This window comes from Physella acuta, unplaced genomic scaffold, assembly GCF_028476545.2.
Source record: "Physella acuta isolate Inbredline_101_S28 unplaced genomic scaffold, ASM2847654v3 ptg000554l, whole genome shotgun sequence".
Lineage (NCBI taxonomy): Eukaryota > Metazoa > Mollusca > Gastropoda > Physidae > Physella > Physella acuta.
The window spans coordinates 177,637-197,755 of record NW_026732073.1 but is presented as its reverse complement, the minus strand read 5'-3'; the positions used below and the strand labels follow the sequence as shown (position 1 = coordinate 197,755).

Here is a 20,119-nt window from a genome sequence, read left to right as displayed (position 1 = left end):
TTTTAAATATATGCAAATAAGATTCAAATGGTATGTTTACTATTCTATAGTTATATGTTACTGAAGCACTATGTAAAACAAAGAATTCTTAATTTCATGTTTTTAGTGTTACGCTATATTGTGATGATCCAAACTGGCAAAAAATCAAACTCTGGAGCACATGGTGGTGTATGCTCCATCAATTTGATTGGTTCTCAAGGGGACACAGGACAGCAGGTGTTGTCCCGCTCCCTGATAACATCAACAGACACCATGAAGGACGGCATTCTAGACGTGTACATGCTGGAGGCTGTTTGTGTGGGTCAGATCAGAAATGTTAGGCTGGCATTTGATGGGAAAGATACTGGTAAAATGTTTTCGGCAAAATTAATTGAGAAAACAAATTGCAGAACATTAAGAATTTTAAATATTTTTTTTTAAAGAAAACACAATTGAAAATTTTCATGACCAAGTCTAATCTTTTAAAATAGTTACAATTTTTCTAAGTATTTTGCCTTTTTTTTTATCTTGGAATTAATTTGCATCTTACAGTAAAGCGCTGGTTTGTTGAATGTGTGCGAGTGATGGAGAGTTTATCTGCCCTTACTGAAAGTGTTTTTATAGCCAACTGTTGGCTGGATGATGAGAAAAATAAAGCTGTTGTCATCCCATGTACAGGTATGTTCATGGTAAATTTCTAATACTCATTATATTTCATTATTTAAGTCTAGTTTTTGTACTTCACCTGACTACAATGAAGAGGAAAAATTTTCATAAAATATTCAAAATCAAGTATCCCTCTTTAAATTACTTTTTTGTCAACCATGCAGACTACTCAATGTATCTATTATAATATTTAAAAACTTTTGTTTCATTTTATATATCATTTTATGAATTTTGTTATTGTAGACTCTGGTGTGTCATCATCCTTACCCACTGGTACAGATCTTGCAATATTGGGACGTGCAATACCTGAGAGCCGAGGTAACAATTTTAACGTTACTTCACTTGCAAAAACATGAAAAATATTATCAAACAAGATGTTTTTAGAAATAATTTTAAAACTTATATGGCAAATAAAATCTCTAAAAAGATAATTGAGCTTAATCAATTAAATATTAATTTTGCCTTAAAGGAAAATGGGATATGTGGCTCTGGACTGGGAGTCAAAAAGATGCAGGAACTCAAGATGTGATAACTCTGGTTTTATTTGGAACAACAGGACCATCATCCCCCATCTTTATCAATAAGAACAGAGAGTTTTATGCTGGTTCTATTGTACATTTGAAAGTAAATAACTATATAACTACTTCAAGCTTTGAGAAACAATTATTTATTTTATGTCACTGTTTAATTTTTATATTTTAATTTTGTTGTACAAAATATATCTTTAAATTATAACTAAACAACTATAGAAAACACATGGAGCAGTTTATGAGTTATATATTTACTCTGTTTAACAGGTTGAAGCCATTAATATTGGTGAACTTTTTAAAATAAGATTTGCATTTGCAAAGAAGGAGCAAAATTCTTCTTGGTATTTAGAAAGGGTGAGTGAAGAGCAAATAGAAAAGATTACTTATTGATATTGTCTACTAGAACTACACTGTTAAAATTCAATTCTTTGTTTATTTACATTTAGTTTTTAATTTAAACATAAGAAGAAAAAAACTTTCTACAAGTTTTATTTTTTAAATTTGCTTTTGGTTTTTATTTAATTCAACAATGATTTTATAATTTGTCATTTATCTCTTTAGTGTATTTGAAATCATTCTGTTTCATTTTATTTCCACACATAAAATTTCATTATAATTTTCTTTTGTTTTGCCATTAAAAACACAAAGATTAAACTCAAAGACAATGACACCAAGCAAGAATTTAACTTTGAATTTAACAATTGGATTCGACCAACAAAAGACAATGAGAGTGGAATGGTAGAGCTTGCAGCAGTCAGACCAGATTTAGTTCCCTTATCACGTCAGTTCATATCACATCTAAAACATTGTTCTTGGTTTTTTACTTTTTTTTCTTTTTTTAAGTTTATTTTGCATTATCATGTTTTTGTTAGAAAATTTTTAATATAATTAATTTAAATATTTTCAATACTAATGCATGGGAAGTAATAGATTCCATAAATGATTTCATAATGGTAGTTAGAGTAGATTTATGAGAAGTCTGTAACACAGAGGTGGTGGTTTTTAAATGATAAAAGTTTAATGAAATTTCAAATTGTAAGTTAGATAACCTCACTGTCAGTTAAAACATAGATTATACCAGAAACATGCATTGGTACTTGCATTGGTAAAAACATGGATTGAACTCGGAAACACAAGTGTTCACATGCTCACATAAAGCATGTGATGTCTCAGGTGTCTTTCTAAATAAAAACAACTGCATTAATATAATGTTGGTGGGGGCTGGGGGTGCAATTTTAGTTCCTTTGTGGCTTGATAAAATAAACACATTTAATAAATTTCTTTCCCATAAAAATAAAAATATTTTATACATGCATTTCTGATTTATATTTTTAAATGATTCTTTAAAATTGCTGATATTTGTTTTCATATTTAGCAAACAGCTACAAGATCAGTGTAACTACTGCAGATATTCCTTGTGCAGAGACAACAGCAGAAGTTTCCTTAATTTTAGTTGGTCAGTGGGGAGATTCAGGTCTGCAGTTCCTCAATAATTCAAAAACCAATAGGATCCCTTTCAGAAGAGGACAGGTGAGTTATTTCTTTTATTGTTTCATTATTTTTTTTATTTCCTTTAGAAAATTGTACTCACACTTTTTTAAAAAACTTGTTTGCCAAATATTTTAAACAGACTGATGAGTTTGAAATGAAGGTGTTGGATCTGGGAAAGATTTCTAAAATTATGATTGGCCACAGTGAATATGGGCGTGGTCATGGCTGGTTTTGCCAGCAAGTTACAGTAACGTCCATTGGAGTCAATGATGACACATCGGAGACTGTTTTTGCCTGCAACAGGTTTGTTGGTCAAACTGTTCAGTTTTTTTTGGTCAATGTTAAAAGTTTTTTTAAAATAGAGTTTAAGTCATTATTTTTAGTCATTATCATTCAATTAAGCAATAAATGCTAAAAGCTGAGATCGTTAGGCAAATGATAAATTAAATGAAAATTAAGGGATTCTGAGGCAGTGTGCATTTTTATTTATCTTTTATTTGTATTTTATCTATTTTTCTGTGTAGTTAAGCATGTAGATATAATGTAACAAACATTTAAATAATAAAGAATGCTGTATGAATGTTATGTGAACACTATAGGGAAGCTATCTAATAAATGAACTTTCTTTATAATATTAACCTAATTCCAGAGGCGTAGCGAGGGGAGGGCGGCCGCCCCGGGCGCCGACCCTAAGGGGGCGCCAAAAGGGGTAGAACAAAAATTTACAAGCTCATTTTAAGCTGCAGTTTTGAATTATAAACAGTCAAAGTAAAGAAATTTAACGGCCCAGAGCCTTTGCATGCTGATTTAACTGTTTTCTACCTTGATTGAGTAACTGTAAAAGGTATATCCTTAAGAAACAGTGACCGGAAACACTGCTTTCCAGCTTTCCTAGATGGAGGGGGGGGGGGGGCGCTTTTTCGAAGACTAAAATCGGAAAAATTAAGGAATAAATAATCCATATCACTCAGAAAAGAACCCATGGAACTAAAGCGTATTTTACGATTGTGTAACATAAAAACAAGAGTTAGTGACATTTAAAATCCGCTCTACCATTTTTGTCCAAGATGGTGGGGAAGGGGGGGGGGGGGCGCTTTTTCACCAACAAAAATCGCAGGATTTGTACTGGATCGGTTACTAGATAACTCTTTTACCACTTAGAAAACAAATGTTTTTTCCTCTAGCTTGATTTATTATACAATCAACGAGTCAATGAAATACCCATATCGTATTCCAATGTGAACAATAATTTGCTATTGTATGTCAATTGTATGACCTTAATCCTTAACGACCTACTGATAGTGTTTTAAAGCAGATATTTTCAGTGGCAGCATTGGTACTGTCGATTTCACAAATTATGAATTACTAATAGGTAGAAAATAAAACAACTAAATAGCAACGTATGATATGCCGCCGGTCGGCTCGTATACTATATCATAAAAGAGACTGTTCCAAAGATAAAACATAAAAAGACTGTCCTAAACGAATTAGCACGCTACAATATTTTTTTTTCTGATATAACTAATCATCATCTTTAAAGGATAATGCATCTTAAGGGGAATTTAATTGACGTTGAGTTAAGTTTTAGGGAACGACAATCATACAGCGTAACTATTAATTTTTTTCAAGACTGTCGCACACACATACACACACACACACACACACATATATATATATATATATATATATATATATATATATATGTATGTATGTATATATATATATATATGGCGGGGCGACAAACTGAATGTTCGCCCCGGGCGCCGGGAGGGGTCACTACGCCTCTGCCTAATTCCCCCCCAAAAAAAAATTGAATTGAAGAATATCTTTTAAAAAAGCATTTGTTTGCTTATAATATAGCTCACAAATGTGCAGGTGACACTGAATTAAACGTTACACTAGTTTCAGTTAACAAAAGCCTACAGGTTAAAAGAAAATTATTTTCATAATCAATCTTTATTAAAATAAGTTTAATTTAGTGAGTTTGTAAAATTGTCATATGAAAATTAAATATCTGATAAAGAAATTTTACATTTTTATCAGATTACAGCTAACTTGTTAAACTTTTTATAACTGCAATATTTAAAAAGTAACTGTTTTCATGACAGATGGCTTGACACAGGAGTTGAGGATAGAAAAACTTCTTGTGAGTTCTTGGCTGTTGGTAGTGTTTCAATGAAGGATGTTATTAGCGCATCTGCTAGATTTGCATCCAGTAAGTCATCTTGAATTAACTGCTATTTCATATCCAATTATTTATTTTAAAAAATCACAGCTAATTGACCATAAACCCTGTAAGTTATAGCCAAAACTATAAACTTTTGCCAGTGTTAACGTCAAGTTGGATTCTTCCAAGACCAAACAATTTAGTTTTAAATTATTTTTTAAATTGATTCTCTACATCAATTCATACATGTGTATATAATAACTAAATTAGATTTTTCTTTTGAGGGTTAAATGTGTAAATAAATCAACTTTCAGATGGTGTGTGGACATGCCTTTTAAAGATGACAGGAATGGACAAGCTGGATGTAAGCAGGATATCACATGGTACCCAACACCAGGTGTCACTAGTGGTCTATGGCACTAAAGGTGTCACACCCCAGCTGGACCTTGGCGAAGGCAAGCTCAGATTTGGTCCAGGACAAACTTATACCTTAAAGGTACTTGGAAGCTTTAATCATGTAGGCCCAGGTGAAACATATACCTTACAGGTACTTAGAAACATTTCTGTACGATGTACACCCAGGACAAACATATACATTAAAGGTGTTTAGGACATTTTCGAATTTCTCTAATCATCCAACATATACCTTAAGGGTGCTTAGAAACTTTTCTGTAGGTCCAGGACAAACATATACCTTGAAGGTACTTTAGGACATTTTCTCTAATCATGTATACCTAGGTGATACATATACCTTACAGGTGCTTAGAAACTTGTCTCTAAACATGTAAGCCCAGTACAAACATACACTTTAAAGATGCGTAGGACATATTCTATAATCATGTAGGCTCAGGACAAATGTATACCTTAAACGTGCTTGGAAGCTTGTCTATCACAATGTACGCCTTGGCATTTTAATGCAGAGCAATCATACAAAAAATGTAGTTACAATTGTGTTTTATTTGTTATGTATGTATTGAAGGTTTTTTATTATTGTTTTATATCTTTAATATCTGAAAACCTGTATCTAGAGAAAATGGAAAGGAATTTCATGTTGTGTATTGTTATTTGTAATTTGTACTTTATTTACACAAAAGTTAACTTTACTGACCTATTACTTTCATATGTGCCCAGAAATGTGTTGCTTGATTGTTTCATTAAATACTTAAGCATAGCTTAATACAAAAAGAAACTAAAATATATTTAATGTACTGGTTTTCTAGGGTCTAATATTTGGAGATATTGGTGATCTAGTCAAGATTAGGGTCAGCTCTGGCAGTGAAGATGATAGTCGCACTGTCTGGATTATAGAAGAGGTAAAAAATATCAACAGCTGCAGCGTTACATTTTCCCTTTATTAAATGAAGATGCAATTGAAAAATTAAAATATGAAAGAAAAACATTAGGCAACACAAGAGTGTGGATCATAAAGATAAATTGTTATTTATAATATTAAAGTTATAAGCAGATGAAATGTTTTTATAATTTTTTAAAAAATGTGTGGTTAGCAATAAGTTTAGTATAATATAATTTGATTTAAAAGTCAAAACAACATATATTCTAAAAAACGAGTATGTTCAACTTATTTTATTATTTAAACCAGATTTTGCTTGAAGATGAAAAGAGTAAGGAGAAATTGCGTTTTGACTTTAGCAGCTATGTTGGTGAGATTGGTGGAGACACCAGAAAGGAGAGGCCAGTCATCAGACCAGGATTGAGAATTTCTCCCAGTTAGTTCCCCTTTCACATCTTAAACATTAATTTGTTGGTTGATAGATATGAGTTTACTAATCAGACATAACATTTTTTGTAAATTATGCAACACTTTTATTATATATGGTGATATGGATTTTGTTTTTTGGTTGATGGAGGCTACATAAAATGATATATATTGATTTTTCACTTTTTTTTTCCCCCAGTTATAAAATATGTTGTGACAGTAATTACTGAAGATGTTCAAGGTGCTGGCACTTCCTCTAAAGTCTACATGAACCTGTATGGCACTAAGGGGGACAGTGGCAGACGTCTGCTCCATACAACAGAGGGTGTAACTCCATACAGACAAGGACAAGTAAATTGTGTTTTATTTTTCTCTTTTCTTGGATATGAATTTTATTTATCTTAGCTTTCAATTTCTGTGAAAATAATAATTTAATACATTACTGTGAATAATGATCTTGCAGCTATTTGAATGTGCTTTACATTTCTTTTATGATAACATCCAACTGTTATTTAAATATTTCTGTTTATTAAAAATAAATGTCGGAAACAACAACACAAAAATGTTTCAGAGAAAAGTGTTTGAAGTTGAAGCTGTTGATGTGGGTTTATGATCACATTCAACTGTTTCTGTTTATTTAATATAAGTGTCTGAAGCAACAAAAATTTTCAGAGAAAAGTGTTTGAAGTTGAAGCTGTTGATGTGGGTTTATGATCACATTCAACTGTTTCTGTTTATTTAATATAAGTGTCTGAAGCAACAAAAATTTTCAGAGAAAAGTGTTTGAAGTTGAAGCTGTTGATGTGGGTTTATGTTTATTTAATAAGTGTCTGAAGCAACAAAAATTTTCAGAGAAAAGTGTTTGAAGTTGAAGCTGTTGATGTGGGTTTATGTTTATTTAATAAGTGTCTGAAGCAACAAAATGTTTCAGAGAAAAGTGTTTGAAGTTGAAGCTGTTGATGTGGGTGAGGTCAAGAAGGTGGTCATCACAAAAGGACCTGGAGATCCGTGGAAGTTAAATCAAGTCCTAGTCAAGGCTGGCGTATTCGGGCCTGTAGATTTTGTATTTATCTTCAAAAAGTATGTTCTTTTATTATTTCTAAAATCAATATTTGTTTCGTATTGAGGAAACTTATGTTGTTTTAAAATTGAATAAGGGTTGCCTTTCTCCAAAGATTTAGCATTTCTAAAGCTGTTAATAAACAGTGTCTCCAACATAAATAAGTGTTATATTCATTAACATATAAAGTTAATTTTTAATACAATTAGTTTTCACTTGTATTCTCCTTTTATTCTAAATTTTTAAAATTTGAATATGCATCTCATATGCTGATAAATATGATGTTTAAAATTAATCTAAAAAATTTATTTTAGTTTTTAAGAATGGTCAGACTGTCTCTTTTTTTTTTTGCTTTTATATGTTCTTGAAAATGTAAAACTGAAATGTCCTCTATTTTATCAGTTGGATTGGTGTGGCGGACAGGAGGGATGAGCAGCTGGACTTTACCATTCCATTGACTTCTGTTAGACCAAGCAATGTGGTCATCCCAACCTCTGAGTTGCCAGATATACCTGTAACAAGTAAAAATATTTGTTTTAAATCTTCAAAATATGGGGATATTTAAAATAGTTTAATTTAGAGTTTTTAATGATAAAATGTTTTTTGAATTAGTATCTAAACCTACATCTAAAATGGTTTTTATATAAAGTAAACTTTAAATAATAGTTATGGTTAAAAATGTTGTCAAGATTTTCTGGCATACAGTCTTTTTTATTGTTTACAAGGAGGTCAGTGGACTGTTGAGACTTTAACTGGACCAAATGGCACCAGTGGAGATGTTAAAGACTTGATTGTTGTGTTCTGTGGCACCAAGGGAGAAAGCAATCCTATTCCTTTCAAGACAAAAAATGGCAATTCTTTTTTGCCTGGGAAGACAGATAAGATAAAAGTAAGTTAATCTAAAAACAAAAGTTATACTGTATTTCTGAAAATATGAAATATAACTTTATTTTCAACTGCATTACACTAAGCATCTACTTTTATATATATATATATATATATATATATATATATATATATATATATATATATATATATATATATATATATATATATATATATATATATATATATATAATCTGCATTATACTAAACATCTAGTTATTAATTGTTTATCAGCTTACAATTTGTTTCCATAAAAACATTGAGAATAAGAGAAACATTCAACGCATACTTTATTTGTAATAATATTTGTTAAGAGTGATCTTATAGTATTTAATTACATGTGTGCATTACACTGATTGGTATTCATATTGTATTGATTGTTATTATTGCCCTAATCAAACTATATGACTCCAGCTGAGTTTGGCTGATGATGTAGGGGAGATAATCAAAATAAGATTAGGATATCAAAACAACAACAAGTCCAAGTCTTGGCATTTACAACAGGTGAGAGGCAGCTGGACAGAAATTGTTTCTAATTTTAGATTTTAAATAGGATGTAGAATTTAGTGGACTTACTTTTTCTTTATTGGATTAAGTTTAAATTATTCATAACGTAAACAATGTATGCATTTTAATCACCAATATATTTTTCTTTAAGTGATAATTTTTAAAAATGTACTGCCTCACTGTTAAGCGAATTTTTGTTGTGATAACTATTTCCAATGCCCTAGATCAAATTTGATGATGCTGACACAAGGGATACCTTCTGGTTTGCCTTCAATGACCAAATAGCTGTGAATGATGTTTCTGATGGTTGGAGGGAATTTCCTGCTATATGGCCAGGAGTTTTCATTTTACCAAGTAATTTTTTAATTTCCTTTATATTATTTCAGCCAAATAATAGTGAATGTCTTGTGTGACACCAGAGTTATGTTTATAGTAGTAGATGTTTTCTATCCATGGTAAAGTAATTACAAAAAATATAAATTAGAACTACTTCAAGTGGAATCACATTAGGCTATAGCACACAAATCATGCATTTATACATACATGATTTGCTCTTACACCTTGAATTGATCACCTATTTGTTATGTTATGGTATTCCAACCATCTAGTTATGAAGTACACATATTTGTAATGTTATGATGTTCCAACCATCTAGTTGTGTGAAATACACAAATTAGTAATAGTCTAGCTGTAAATTCACACATTTGTAATGTTATGATGTTCATCTAGTTGTGAAGTACACAAATTAGTCATCTAGTTATGAAATACACACATTTGTAATGTTTCAACCAACTAGTCATAAAATACAAAAATTTATAGTGTGATGATTTTCCCACCATCTAGTTGTGAAGTTCACAAATTTGTAATGTTATGATGTTCCTATGATGACAGTTGTGAAGTACACCAATTTGTAATGTTATGATGTTCCATTAATGACAGTTGTGAAGTTCACAAATTTGTAATGTTATGATGTTCATATGATGACAGTTGTGAAGTACACAATAACAGTAACAACTGGGGACCAAGATGAGGCTGGCACCGACTCTCAGATACTGATAAAACTTGACGGCCTGACAGGTAGCACTGGCTACAGGGTACTCAAATCTGGGGACAAACAACCCAAGTTTCAACAGGGACAGGTAACACAATTCTGTCCATAAAATGTTTCTTAATCTGTTGTTTTGTTTTATATTCAGCAGTGCTTTTTCTAAAATGACACTGTTTAAAATTCTATTTTATAGTTTATACATGTGATTTGTATGTATGCAATAACTAAAGTTATACACCTTGCAAAAATATATGTGTCTTCCATTGATTGAGAAACATATTTTGTCTCACACAAAGAGTGATAAATTGAACATTTGAATAAATTCCTATTCCAGACAGATAAATTTGTTCTTGAAGCTGTAAGCCTGATGAATCTGAAGAGTGTTACAATTGGTCACCTCAACAATAATCCTGGTAAAAAATAAATAACTAGCTAGTGAAATATCTTTAAGGATTGCATTTCAATAATTCATATTTTAACAAAATTCATGTAAAACATTTTAAACTCATATTGTATACAAATGTTTTTGTTTAATTTTATTTTTACTTATCAAGGAATAATATTTTTTATAGGTGCTGGGTGGTTTTTGGCCAAACTTCTAGTGAAACCTGGCAATGATGACAGGGATTATTTGTTTGTATGCAACAGGTCTGTTTGAAATCATTACACCTTCTCATACATGTCAGGAATAGACACTAAAAATGTAATATTTAAAAAAAAAAATTTCCTTTTTAACCCTGGTCTCTACTGCAACAGATGGTTTGATGCTGGCCAGGATGATGGAGCCACATTGCGAACTTTGAACCTGAATGAAGATGGCAGCACAAGTGTTGTTAATGTCCACAAGTCTGCTAGACCTCCTGCAGCCCCTCCCCAGGAAGAACTGATCATGACAGCAACTGTTGCTAAACCAATGGGTGACAAGGGAAAACCTCCCAGTCCTGAAGTCAAAAAAGGTAAAATAAAATGTTTATTTCCTAACAATATTTTAATAAGTTTCTAATTACTAATGTTTATTAAACTTGTAATATTCTTAATTTATTTTATATTCTAGGTTACACGTACAGTTTGACAACAGTAACAGGCAACGGTTTAGATAACGGCACTGAGACAGCCCTAGTTCTGGTTCTGTATGGAGAAAAAGACAAGTCTGAGCCCTTGATTGTTAAAAATAAACAGAAGCAGCATGCGCTTAGGAAGGGAGAGACCCAATATTTTGAGGTTTCCTTTTTTTATTTCAGTTTTATATCTACATTTTACATTTAAAAAAATAAAACATAAGTCACAATTTCAATTTTAAAAAGAGGGCAATTATTATTTATTTCCCTGTTAAGAAGAAAAGCTAACAACTTATCCCTGATGAACTATTCAGAATGAAAATAATAACTTGAGTTATAATTAAATGCTGTGGTTAACCTGATGATTTAAAACTCCAACATCCACTTTTTATTTGTGTGCATTAAGTAGACTTTTATTAGTTGACAAACTGTATGGAATAAACATACAAACAATCTTGTTGCAGATATTTACAGAAAAAGATGTTGGAAATCTCTTTAAGTTGCGTGTTGGTTTTGATTCCAAAGGGAAAGAACTTCATTGGTACTCAGATTTCAGTTCCTGTCCCTCTTGGTTTGGCGAGATGGTAATAAAAGGACTATTATTTAACTAAATGTATTTTAATAAACAAGAGTTACTTTTCTTGTGGTGTACTGGCACTACATGCAATAAAAATGTTAAAAATTATATTTTTTTTTAAATGTTATAAAATTTAATTATTTATTTTAAAAATTATTGTTTAAAAATAATAATTCCTACTGTAGATCAAATTAAAGGAAATAAAATCAAATAAAGAATATCAATTTACTATCAACCAATGGGTGAGAATGGAGGAAGATCAAGATTTTTGGAGGGAGTTTCCAGTCAATAAAAGAAACCAGGATGAAATGCTGGCAGGTAGCGTAACTAATTTGTAACCCACTGTTGAACTTTATGATGATAAACAGATGTAACCTTTTTTCCTCAAGCACAAAATTAAATTTTGTTTCAGTCCTATAATTGTTACTTTCAGTTTTAAACTACTTTGTTGCTATAAATATGGAAGAAAGTGCTTGGCCAAGCTCCAATGTCTATGTCCAGCTTGTGGGTGAATATGGGGATACAGGATGGAGGCACCTGCATGGCCCTAAGACTTCTGATAAACATGTATGTGTGCCTAACTTTTTGATAACAATTAAATTTGGTTTTATGTACCAATATAATAGGCTAATATATTTCACCATATTAAAAAAAAATGTAAAAATTAAAGTGCAATTTATCTTTAAATGTTTTGATTTATGTACTAAACTACTAATCTAATAGGTTATTACATACACTATATGTGAAAAAAAATTATAATGTTAAAATTAAAGTACACTTTATTTTTGAATGTTTTGATTTATGTAGGCCTACTAATCTAATACATACACCAAATTTTTAAAAAGTTAAATTAAATTGTTAAAATTAAAGTACACTTTATTTTTTAATGCTTTGATTTATGTACTGATCTAATAGGTTAATATAATAGACCTTGTTTGAAAAAAATTAAAATGTTAAAATCAGAGTTAAAATTGTACTTCAGGTAAATGTGTTTAGAGTTGAAGCTGTTGACCTTGGCAACCTAAACACAGTTAAAATCAAACATGATGGCCTTGGTGCTGGGTCAGGCTGGTACCTGAGGAACATTAAAGTCAGAGACTCAATGGATTCCAACTTGGTTTGCTTATTTGAATGTGAAAGGTAAAATATTTTGTTATGAAAAGACAAGTTTTACTTTGTATTGTATGAATCTGTTTGTGTGTACATTGTAAGCTAATATTGGTTCTCTACTCTTGACTACAGCAAACACGGGAACAGGGCATTACCGCTCTCCCCTCTTCAATTACCCCCCGGATATTTCCCCTGACATTACTCCTGGGGTAATTACCCCCTGTCAATTAAGCCCCGCCCAGGTGAACATTACCCCCCCCCCCTCCTCCGTCATAGCTTAAGGTACAGCTAGGGTTAGGGATAGGGCTAGGGTTAAGGTTAGGGTAAGGGATAAGGTTAGGTTTTAGGTTGAGGTGAATGCTTAGGTTCTTAAGGCTAGGATTAAGTAATATAGGTATAGAGTTGGAGTTAGGGTCAGGATTCTAACTTGGTGAGGGAGGGTGGGGGGGATTGCTCCAGGGGTAATGACGGGTGACCGGGGGGGGGGGGGGGGGGGGAATTTCACTACTTTCGATTTAAATTATTTTATTTCTCTGACCTGTCAATGTTTGGCCTAGCTCAAGTTTAAACATTTAAATTCAAAATGCATTGAGGATATTTTGTTCTGTTAAAATTTGATTATGCTGATTAGGAGCCAATTATATTTTCAGATGGCTGGATGAAAGTCAAGATGATGGTGCAGTAAAGCGTGTTTTGCCTCTCACAGCCATCATTACAGAGGCAGAGGATGATGAACCTGAAGAGGATGAAGGGGAGGACAAAGGTCAGGGTTTAATGGCTACATGTTGTAAAATTGGGGTCCCTTTTTTTAACATTTTTTTAAAATGATGGTTGTTATAAATCATGTTTGAATGAAGTTTATCCTTCCAGAATGTTTTATTACTGTGTTTTTTTTTTTACAAATGTCAAACTTTTCTTTATATTTTCCCCATAAAGCTGGAAGCTGGAAAGTCTATACAAAGACAGGAGATGAAAAAGGCAGTGGAACTGATGCTAATGTCACATTGACAGTGTTTGGTAGTAAAGGTGGATCTGGGCCACTTACTTTAGGAACAAATGGACAAGAGAACTTTAGAACCGGGCAGACGGATCAGTTTGATGTCAGTTTGAAATTTAAATTACTTGTGACTTTTAGAGAACTCTTCTATAAAATAGGTTACAGTAGGGGTTAATTTAATAAAATAATAATTACTGTCTCACTGATGTTCTCTAGGCCAAAGCCAAATGCCAGTTGCTTAACTAAATCCTAATCAGAATGTTATGCACACCATAACCATTTCTAATTTCAAGTACAATTCCAAAACAAGCTGTACAATCTGATTGGAAGATGAAGCACATCTTGACATAATACACAACCAACCCACTTATATTTATCACAATAAGTTTGACAATAACACTATAAACCCACAACATAAAATAAAAAATAGGGACATGGAACTGGATTGAAAAGAAATTACTTGTAATAATTTTAAAATTACTTAGTCACAAAAATTTAAATGGTCTGTTGTATATGTAGTATGCCTGCTGTAATTAAATGTTAAATTATAGCCAGGTTTTATGATAGAAGAAATTTCTGTCACCATATATAATCAGCCATTGGTTTAGTCAATTATATTATAGCGTTAAGTGAAAAACAAAACAATCCAATCAAGCTTAGAACCATCAAAGTAATCAATGTGCAACATTTCTTGGTGATGTTTTAAAATTTCTATTTGTAGATTTGGCTAGATCCAGCTGACATAGGAGATATTACAAAGGTCAGACTAGAGCATGATAACACAGGGCGCAGTCCAGGCTGGAAAGTAGACAAAGTCAGTTTGATTTCTTGTTTTGTGTGGGCTATTCTCAGAACTATTTTTTTCAAAGCTATTTGAAGAAAAAATGTAATTAGATGTTTCTATAACATTATTACAGAGTTGAAATTATCATTAAATATAAACCTTTTAATTACCACATATTCAAACATAGAGCATGAAAACACAGCAATAAGGCTTGTAACTTTTGAAATATTTTGAATACTTAAGGAAACCTTAAAAAAATCCTAACAGGTTCCCATTCATATCCTATAACAATAGGGCAGATGAAGTAGAGTTCATCTGTTTCTCTGACCTCTGCAAACAGGGGAATGGTCAGCACTATGTCCAATCATATTGTTTCCCTAAATTGAGTCAGGTACCCATCAGAGGCTGGATGTACTCAGGGACGTTCTACAGACTTGAGTTTGGCTAACAATTTTTAGCATGGCAAAAGCGCATACACTTTTTCCATTAAAATCTGCATTTGAAATAAATTAGACATTCAAGTTTATAAAACTTAATAACCTTACTTCTTCTAAACCAGCTCACACTTGAGAATGACGAGACTGGTGAGAAGCATGAATTCAAAGTGAACAGATGGCTGGATTATAATCAGCCAGACGGGGACGTTGTGTATGAAGGGGCAGCTCAGCAGGCTGATCAAACTTCTCTTCCTGGTATATTTAAGCAAATGAGTTAATTTAGTAAAAAATGTTTCTTTGTTTTAAAAAAAATAAACCCTCTTATGTACCAAATAACAAATTGATTACAAACCTGTTAATAAAGTAAATTTTAGGAATAGAAAATAGATTTAGTAATAATTATAATAACATCCAATTATATTGCAATGAAGTTAGGTTAGGTTAGGTTTGCCTGCCGTCCCTCCTGGGACATAGGCCGCTGACAAGAGTTTTCCAGGCGCCTCTGTCCTGGGCTAGTCTCTCCAACTGTCCCCAGGTGTATCCAATTTTCTTGGTGTCTTCTTCCAGGTCATTGCAATGAAGTAACCAACCAAAAACTTAATAATAAGTCTAAAAATAACCCTACACTTTAAAACCTGCTGGAAAATTAAGAAGGGAACAAAACTAATTTTTCTTCTATTTTAGACCTGGTTGATCAAATATTTGTTTTCTTGCTTAATCAAAAAAAAATTAAAAATATTTTTTGTTACCTATATATTTGTGTATTAAAATGTTTTAATTATTTCAGTGTACAAATACATTATCAAGACAGTTACAGAAGCTGATGAAGGTGCAGGAACAAATGCAAATGTATACATGGATATTGTGGGAACACTTGGCAATTCAGGAAAAAGGCTGCTAAGAAATGAGATGGATGGCAAAGCCAAGTTTGAAAGAGGAAAGGTTTGATCAAATTTACCTTTTTTTTTCAATCTTTGGGTTATTACAGTTTCGAATAAGATTTAAGGATATAATAGGCTAATTTAAAAATTATAATTTTTTACAACTAGCTATCAAGTGTAAACCTATATTTTTTTTGGTAACCAATTTGAATAACCAATAGCAAAATAGGTACTATATATTCTTTCACACCTACTATCAAATTTATAATATGCATACTAATTATCAAATACATTTTTTCCCCAGATCTTCTATTAAAAGTATATTATTCTGACAATATATTTTTCAGACCAACTATTTTAAAATTGAAGCCGTGGATCTTGGAGATCTAGAAAAGATAACAGTAGGCCATGATGGTCAAGGAGCAGCTTCAGCCTGGAAACTACTTTGTGTGATCATCCAAAGAGAAGATTTAATGAACAAACAGAGCTCTGTATTCCCATATGGAAGGTAACATAAGTAGCTTATATAATGAGCATTAAGGCTTCATGATTTTTTTTAGCACTGAATCTAGTTGCGTTCACCTGTTTCTGTGACCTCTGCATACAAAGGAATAGTATGATCTCATTTATGCCCAGCTACCTTTACTTTCCCTAATGTAGTCTGGTAACCATCAGAGCTGGGTGAAGTCAGGGACTTCCTAATCGCTCAAGCCTGGAATCCAAACTCAAGACTTTTAGTAATCATTCACTCCACTGTCTGACCACAATCTTCCATCGATATAAAATACTAATTAATTTTTTTTTAATATATCAATCCCAGAACAATTGAAAGAAATAGATTTGGCAATTAAAAAGGATTTATATATTCTGTAGTCTCATTTTTAAAAGGTCAATTTTATTTTTGTAGCTGAATATATGCAGCTTCCATGCTGGCTTAAATTAAAATTGTTTTCTGTAGGTGGTTGACAGAAGAAAGTAAAGAAGTGACTATCCTGAAAGGAAAAATGCTGGAAGATGATGACTATGAGGAAGATGGCTATGATTTTCTAAAGAGTAAAAAACTTAGAGACAGTGGCTATTATTAGATACGCACTGTAATCTCTTCTTTGATTTATTTTTAATTGGTGAAAAAGAAATTAAAATAATATTGACGCATGTGCAACTAAAACATATGTCATGCAAAAAGTAAATGTAAATATTTTAGTCACACAGTTACATTTTTTTTGAGAGAGCAAAACAAATTGTGTTCTTAAGTATGATCAACGTTTGATTCTATCCTATAATTTATGACGTCTTTTATGCTATGTGGCATAACTGTTAACCATTACATTTTTTTTACTGCTGGTTCTTACTATCTGTAGAACATCTGTCTCATCACAAAGGGTAATATTATGTTATATGATGAACTATCCCTGACTGTTGATGTTTATCATGGTTAGTTATTGTATATTATTCATTAATTTTGTTAAATAGAAGAAAAAAAAAATGTAAATTCTTAAGGAATGTAATGTCTAATATAAAAAGGATGTCCCATATAAAATTTTAAAAAATACTTTTATAAGCCTAGTTATTATATGAATTTATTTGCAATTCCTGTTTGTATTATTGTCTACTGAAGCTAATAACTTTAACTTTTATGCAATGTATGTACATATACATATACTTTATATTAAAGGAAATATTTTAAAATATGCTCAATAAAATAAATATTTTACATCAAAATGTCCATTGTATTTATATATTTTATATATAAGCCTCATTATGTTGCAAAGCTGTTCTCATTGTAAGTTTTAAACTTTAAAGAATAAATAAAAATAATTATGTCCTTTTACAATAGTTTCTATTGCATGTTATTTTTAATTGTTTACTTTTTTCTTCATATTTAAAGCAAATTTATATTTGTTTTCAAATTGCAGTGTTCCTTGTTTCTTCTACTTCGCAGTTTCAAATAAACAATTTCCACAGATAATACTAAGGATTTTAAAAAATAATTTAATGACACAAAGACATGTTTGTCTCCCTTGGCTATGTCAGCAATCGCAATTGTCGTCTCAATCCAGTGACTGAAATTAGTCCGTCTTATCCAATCTCGCCAAACTTTAAAGCATGGTGGTAATTCACTAGATCAGATAAAAATCAGTGCTGTAACCCAGAGCAGTTTCAAAATGTGGGGTGGGGGAAATCTTTCTGACGGGATGGCAAATACAAGGGATATAGGTTGCAGCTGATGTTACATGGTTCATTTTAGCAAGAAACACACTTGAAAGTAACAAGTTATTTTAGAAGTTGTATTGAATAAAAAAATAAAATTAATGTAATTGAAAGCATTTTATTTGGATGAATTAAAATTTAATAAGGAAAAAAGGTGTGTTTAATAGATGTTATTATGACCAAAGTTATGTCCCTTTGTATGTTTATTTTCGCTCCACTTATTATACCTCTACCTACGTAGTTGAATTTAATACGGGATGTTACCCGTCATTGGGGCAGTGGCGCATATAAAGCAGTTACATGTCTAGTAAGGGGGTCATCCATAAAAGACGTCACGCTTTTTTGGGCGATTTTTACCTCCCTCCGTCACACATCGTCACAAAAAGCCAGACCCCCCCCCCCTAAAATGATTCACTCCTCAGCCTACAACCCCCTTCATAATTGCTATTAAATTTTTCTTAAAACATCGATATTTTTCCAAAATCTTGTCTGAACTCAGTCATCATAGAGTATTTTAATCAATTCATATTATAATTTATTAAACCAGTTTTCTAAAACGCGAAATAACGGCTAAAACTCATTTTCTAACATTGCTTTTCTAAAATGCAAAAAGTGTGACCTCACACCTTCTGACCACCCCCCCTCCCCCTCCACATACCGTCACAAAATTACGGAATCCCTCCCCCCCCCCCCCCTTTACGAGTGTGACGTCATTTATGGCCGACCCCTAACACTTAAATTTATGCTATCTATAAATTGTTGGTTTTAGTGAATAAACTGACACAAGTGACCAGAGTTTCTTCCAGGCATTCTACCGCCCCCACCCCCACCCCGAACGAAATGAAATTTATATAAATTATATAGAAAATTTATACTTTTAATAGTGCCCCCCCCCGAAGATAGTCTACCGCCCCCTACCCCCCGAAAATTTCAAGTGCCCCCCCCCCCCCCGGGAAAAAAGTCTGGAAGAAACACTGCAAGTGACTTACACCTGTTTGTTTTAACATTGTAACTCTTTGCAATTATGTAAAAGGCTATTTTCTTTATAACTTATTTTTAAAAATGCATTTTTAGCGCAATTTCCATACGGACAATTGCGATTATTAACTCGTCATTTCTGGATGCATGAATGAATGGATGTGTGTCCGCAGCTTTAAGTCGTATCTCCTCCTCAACGAAGCAATATCGAGGACTAGTTCCAAAAGCAAATATGTTAAGCAAGTTCCGAGGATGATTGTGGGCCAAAAAAAGTCCCGGGTTTCCTTCCTGGATTTCCCGGAAAAGCCAAAAAACCTCGAAAAAATGCACTTAGCGACTTGAAACATTTACCGATCGATTCCTGCCATAATTTTGAACAATATTGCCGAAGAAAGTTTTCAAAAATATCCTTTCGTTCGGTCACAAAAAATTAATTACTACTTTTTTAAACTGAGCATCGTGTAGGCCTAGGATGATATTTTTTTAAACTGAGCATCGTGTAGGCCTACTCGTTAAAATAAATAACATAAGGAAATTGCGCTTAAATTGTCACTAGACTTTTTATTAACTTGTTTTTTTCGTGCAACATCAAGACAGCCCGTGACAAAACGGCCCCTACACAAAAGCCCCAACCACATTTGCACTGGGTAGGTTTGACACCTGGTCATGGAGCTACCGAATCAGGTGACATCCGTGACGCTACTAGATTGAAGGCTTACGTTTTTAAAATGTCAAATTTAATTGCTTGTTTTTAGTAGCAAGAAGTATTTTCTAAAAGTTTACAAAGTACTAAACCCTTTTTAAAAGGAAAAAAAAAAGTTTTTCATAAATCGACGAAATGACCTAGTTATAAACTGCTTTGGCTGGTCTGCACTGGCTACACGTCAATACGGATTGGATAAGAATGGGGGTTGGGTTCCTGGAATCATTTTGATTGGTTAACCTCATTTATATAACCCAAGAAAAAACTAAGAAACAGCATTTTGCCATCGTGCAGCTGACCTAGAATCATTATTTGTGTGTGTGTGATTTGTTA

General features: G+C 32.2%; 1 protein-coding gene across 1 annotated transcript in view; it reads left to right on the top strand.

Moving 5' to 3' along the window:
* LOC131946336 (lipoxygenase homology domain-containing protein 1) overlaps positions 1 to 17,341 on the top strand; it is a 43,540-nt gene extending 26,199 nt beyond the window's left edge. Inside the window, exons 39-72 of the mRNA XM_059307028.1 lie at positions 107 to 346; positions 532 to 657; positions 889 to 963; positions 1,115 to 1,269; positions 1,443 to 1,529; positions 1,824 to 1,956; positions 2,551 to 2,705; positions 2,806 to 2,969; positions 4,775 to 4,881; positions 5,148 to 5,329; positions 6,054 to 6,146; positions 6,434 to 6,560; positions 6,750 to 6,901; positions 7,482 to 7,630; positions 8,013 to 8,131; positions 8,336 to 8,499; positions 8,910 to 8,999; positions 9,227 to 9,356; positions 9,990 to 10,141; positions 10,385 to 10,463; positions 10,623 to 10,698; positions 10,807 to 11,006; positions 11,105 to 11,271; positions 11,573 to 11,692; positions 11,871 to 12,003; positions 12,119 to 12,252; positions 12,668 to 12,825; positions 13,446 to 13,558; positions 13,732 to 13,895; positions 14,514 to 14,606; positions 15,136 to 15,268; positions 15,801 to 15,955; positions 16,242 to 16,402; positions 16,853 to 17,341. Of these exons, the coding sequence (XP_059163011.1) occupies positions 107 to 346; positions 532 to 657; positions 889 to 963; positions 1,115 to 1,269; positions 1,443 to 1,529; positions 1,824 to 1,956; positions 2,551 to 2,705; positions 2,806 to 2,969; positions 4,775 to 4,881; positions 5,148 to 5,329; positions 6,054 to 6,146; positions 6,434 to 6,560; positions 6,750 to 6,901; positions 7,482 to 7,630; positions 8,013 to 8,131; positions 8,336 to 8,499; positions 8,910 to 8,999; positions 9,227 to 9,356; positions 9,990 to 10,141; positions 10,385 to 10,463; positions 10,623 to 10,698; positions 10,807 to 11,006; positions 11,105 to 11,271; positions 11,573 to 11,692; positions 11,871 to 12,003; positions 12,119 to 12,252; positions 12,668 to 12,825; positions 13,446 to 13,558; positions 13,732 to 13,895; positions 14,514 to 14,606; positions 15,136 to 15,268; positions 15,801 to 15,955; positions 16,242 to 16,402; positions 16,853 to 16,979 (4,613 nt within the window). The 3' untranslated portion in view covers positions 16,980 to 17,341. The remainder of the gene's footprint in view (positions 1 to 106; positions 347 to 531; positions 658 to 888; positions 964 to 1,114; positions 1,270 to 1,442; positions 1,530 to 1,823; positions 1,957 to 2,550; positions 2,706 to 2,805; positions 2,970 to 4,774; positions 4,882 to 5,147; positions 5,330 to 6,053; positions 6,147 to 6,433; positions 6,561 to 6,749; positions 6,902 to 7,481; positions 7,631 to 8,012; positions 8,132 to 8,335; positions 8,500 to 8,909; positions 9,000 to 9,226; positions 9,357 to 9,989; positions 10,142 to 10,384; positions 10,464 to 10,622; positions 10,699 to 10,806; positions 11,007 to 11,104; positions 11,272 to 11,572; positions 11,693 to 11,870; positions 12,004 to 12,118; positions 12,253 to 12,667; positions 12,826 to 13,445; positions 13,559 to 13,731; positions 13,896 to 14,513; positions 14,607 to 15,135; positions 15,269 to 15,800; positions 15,956 to 16,241; positions 16,403 to 16,852) is intronic.
* Positions 17,342 to 20,119: the final 2,778 nt, after the last annotated feature.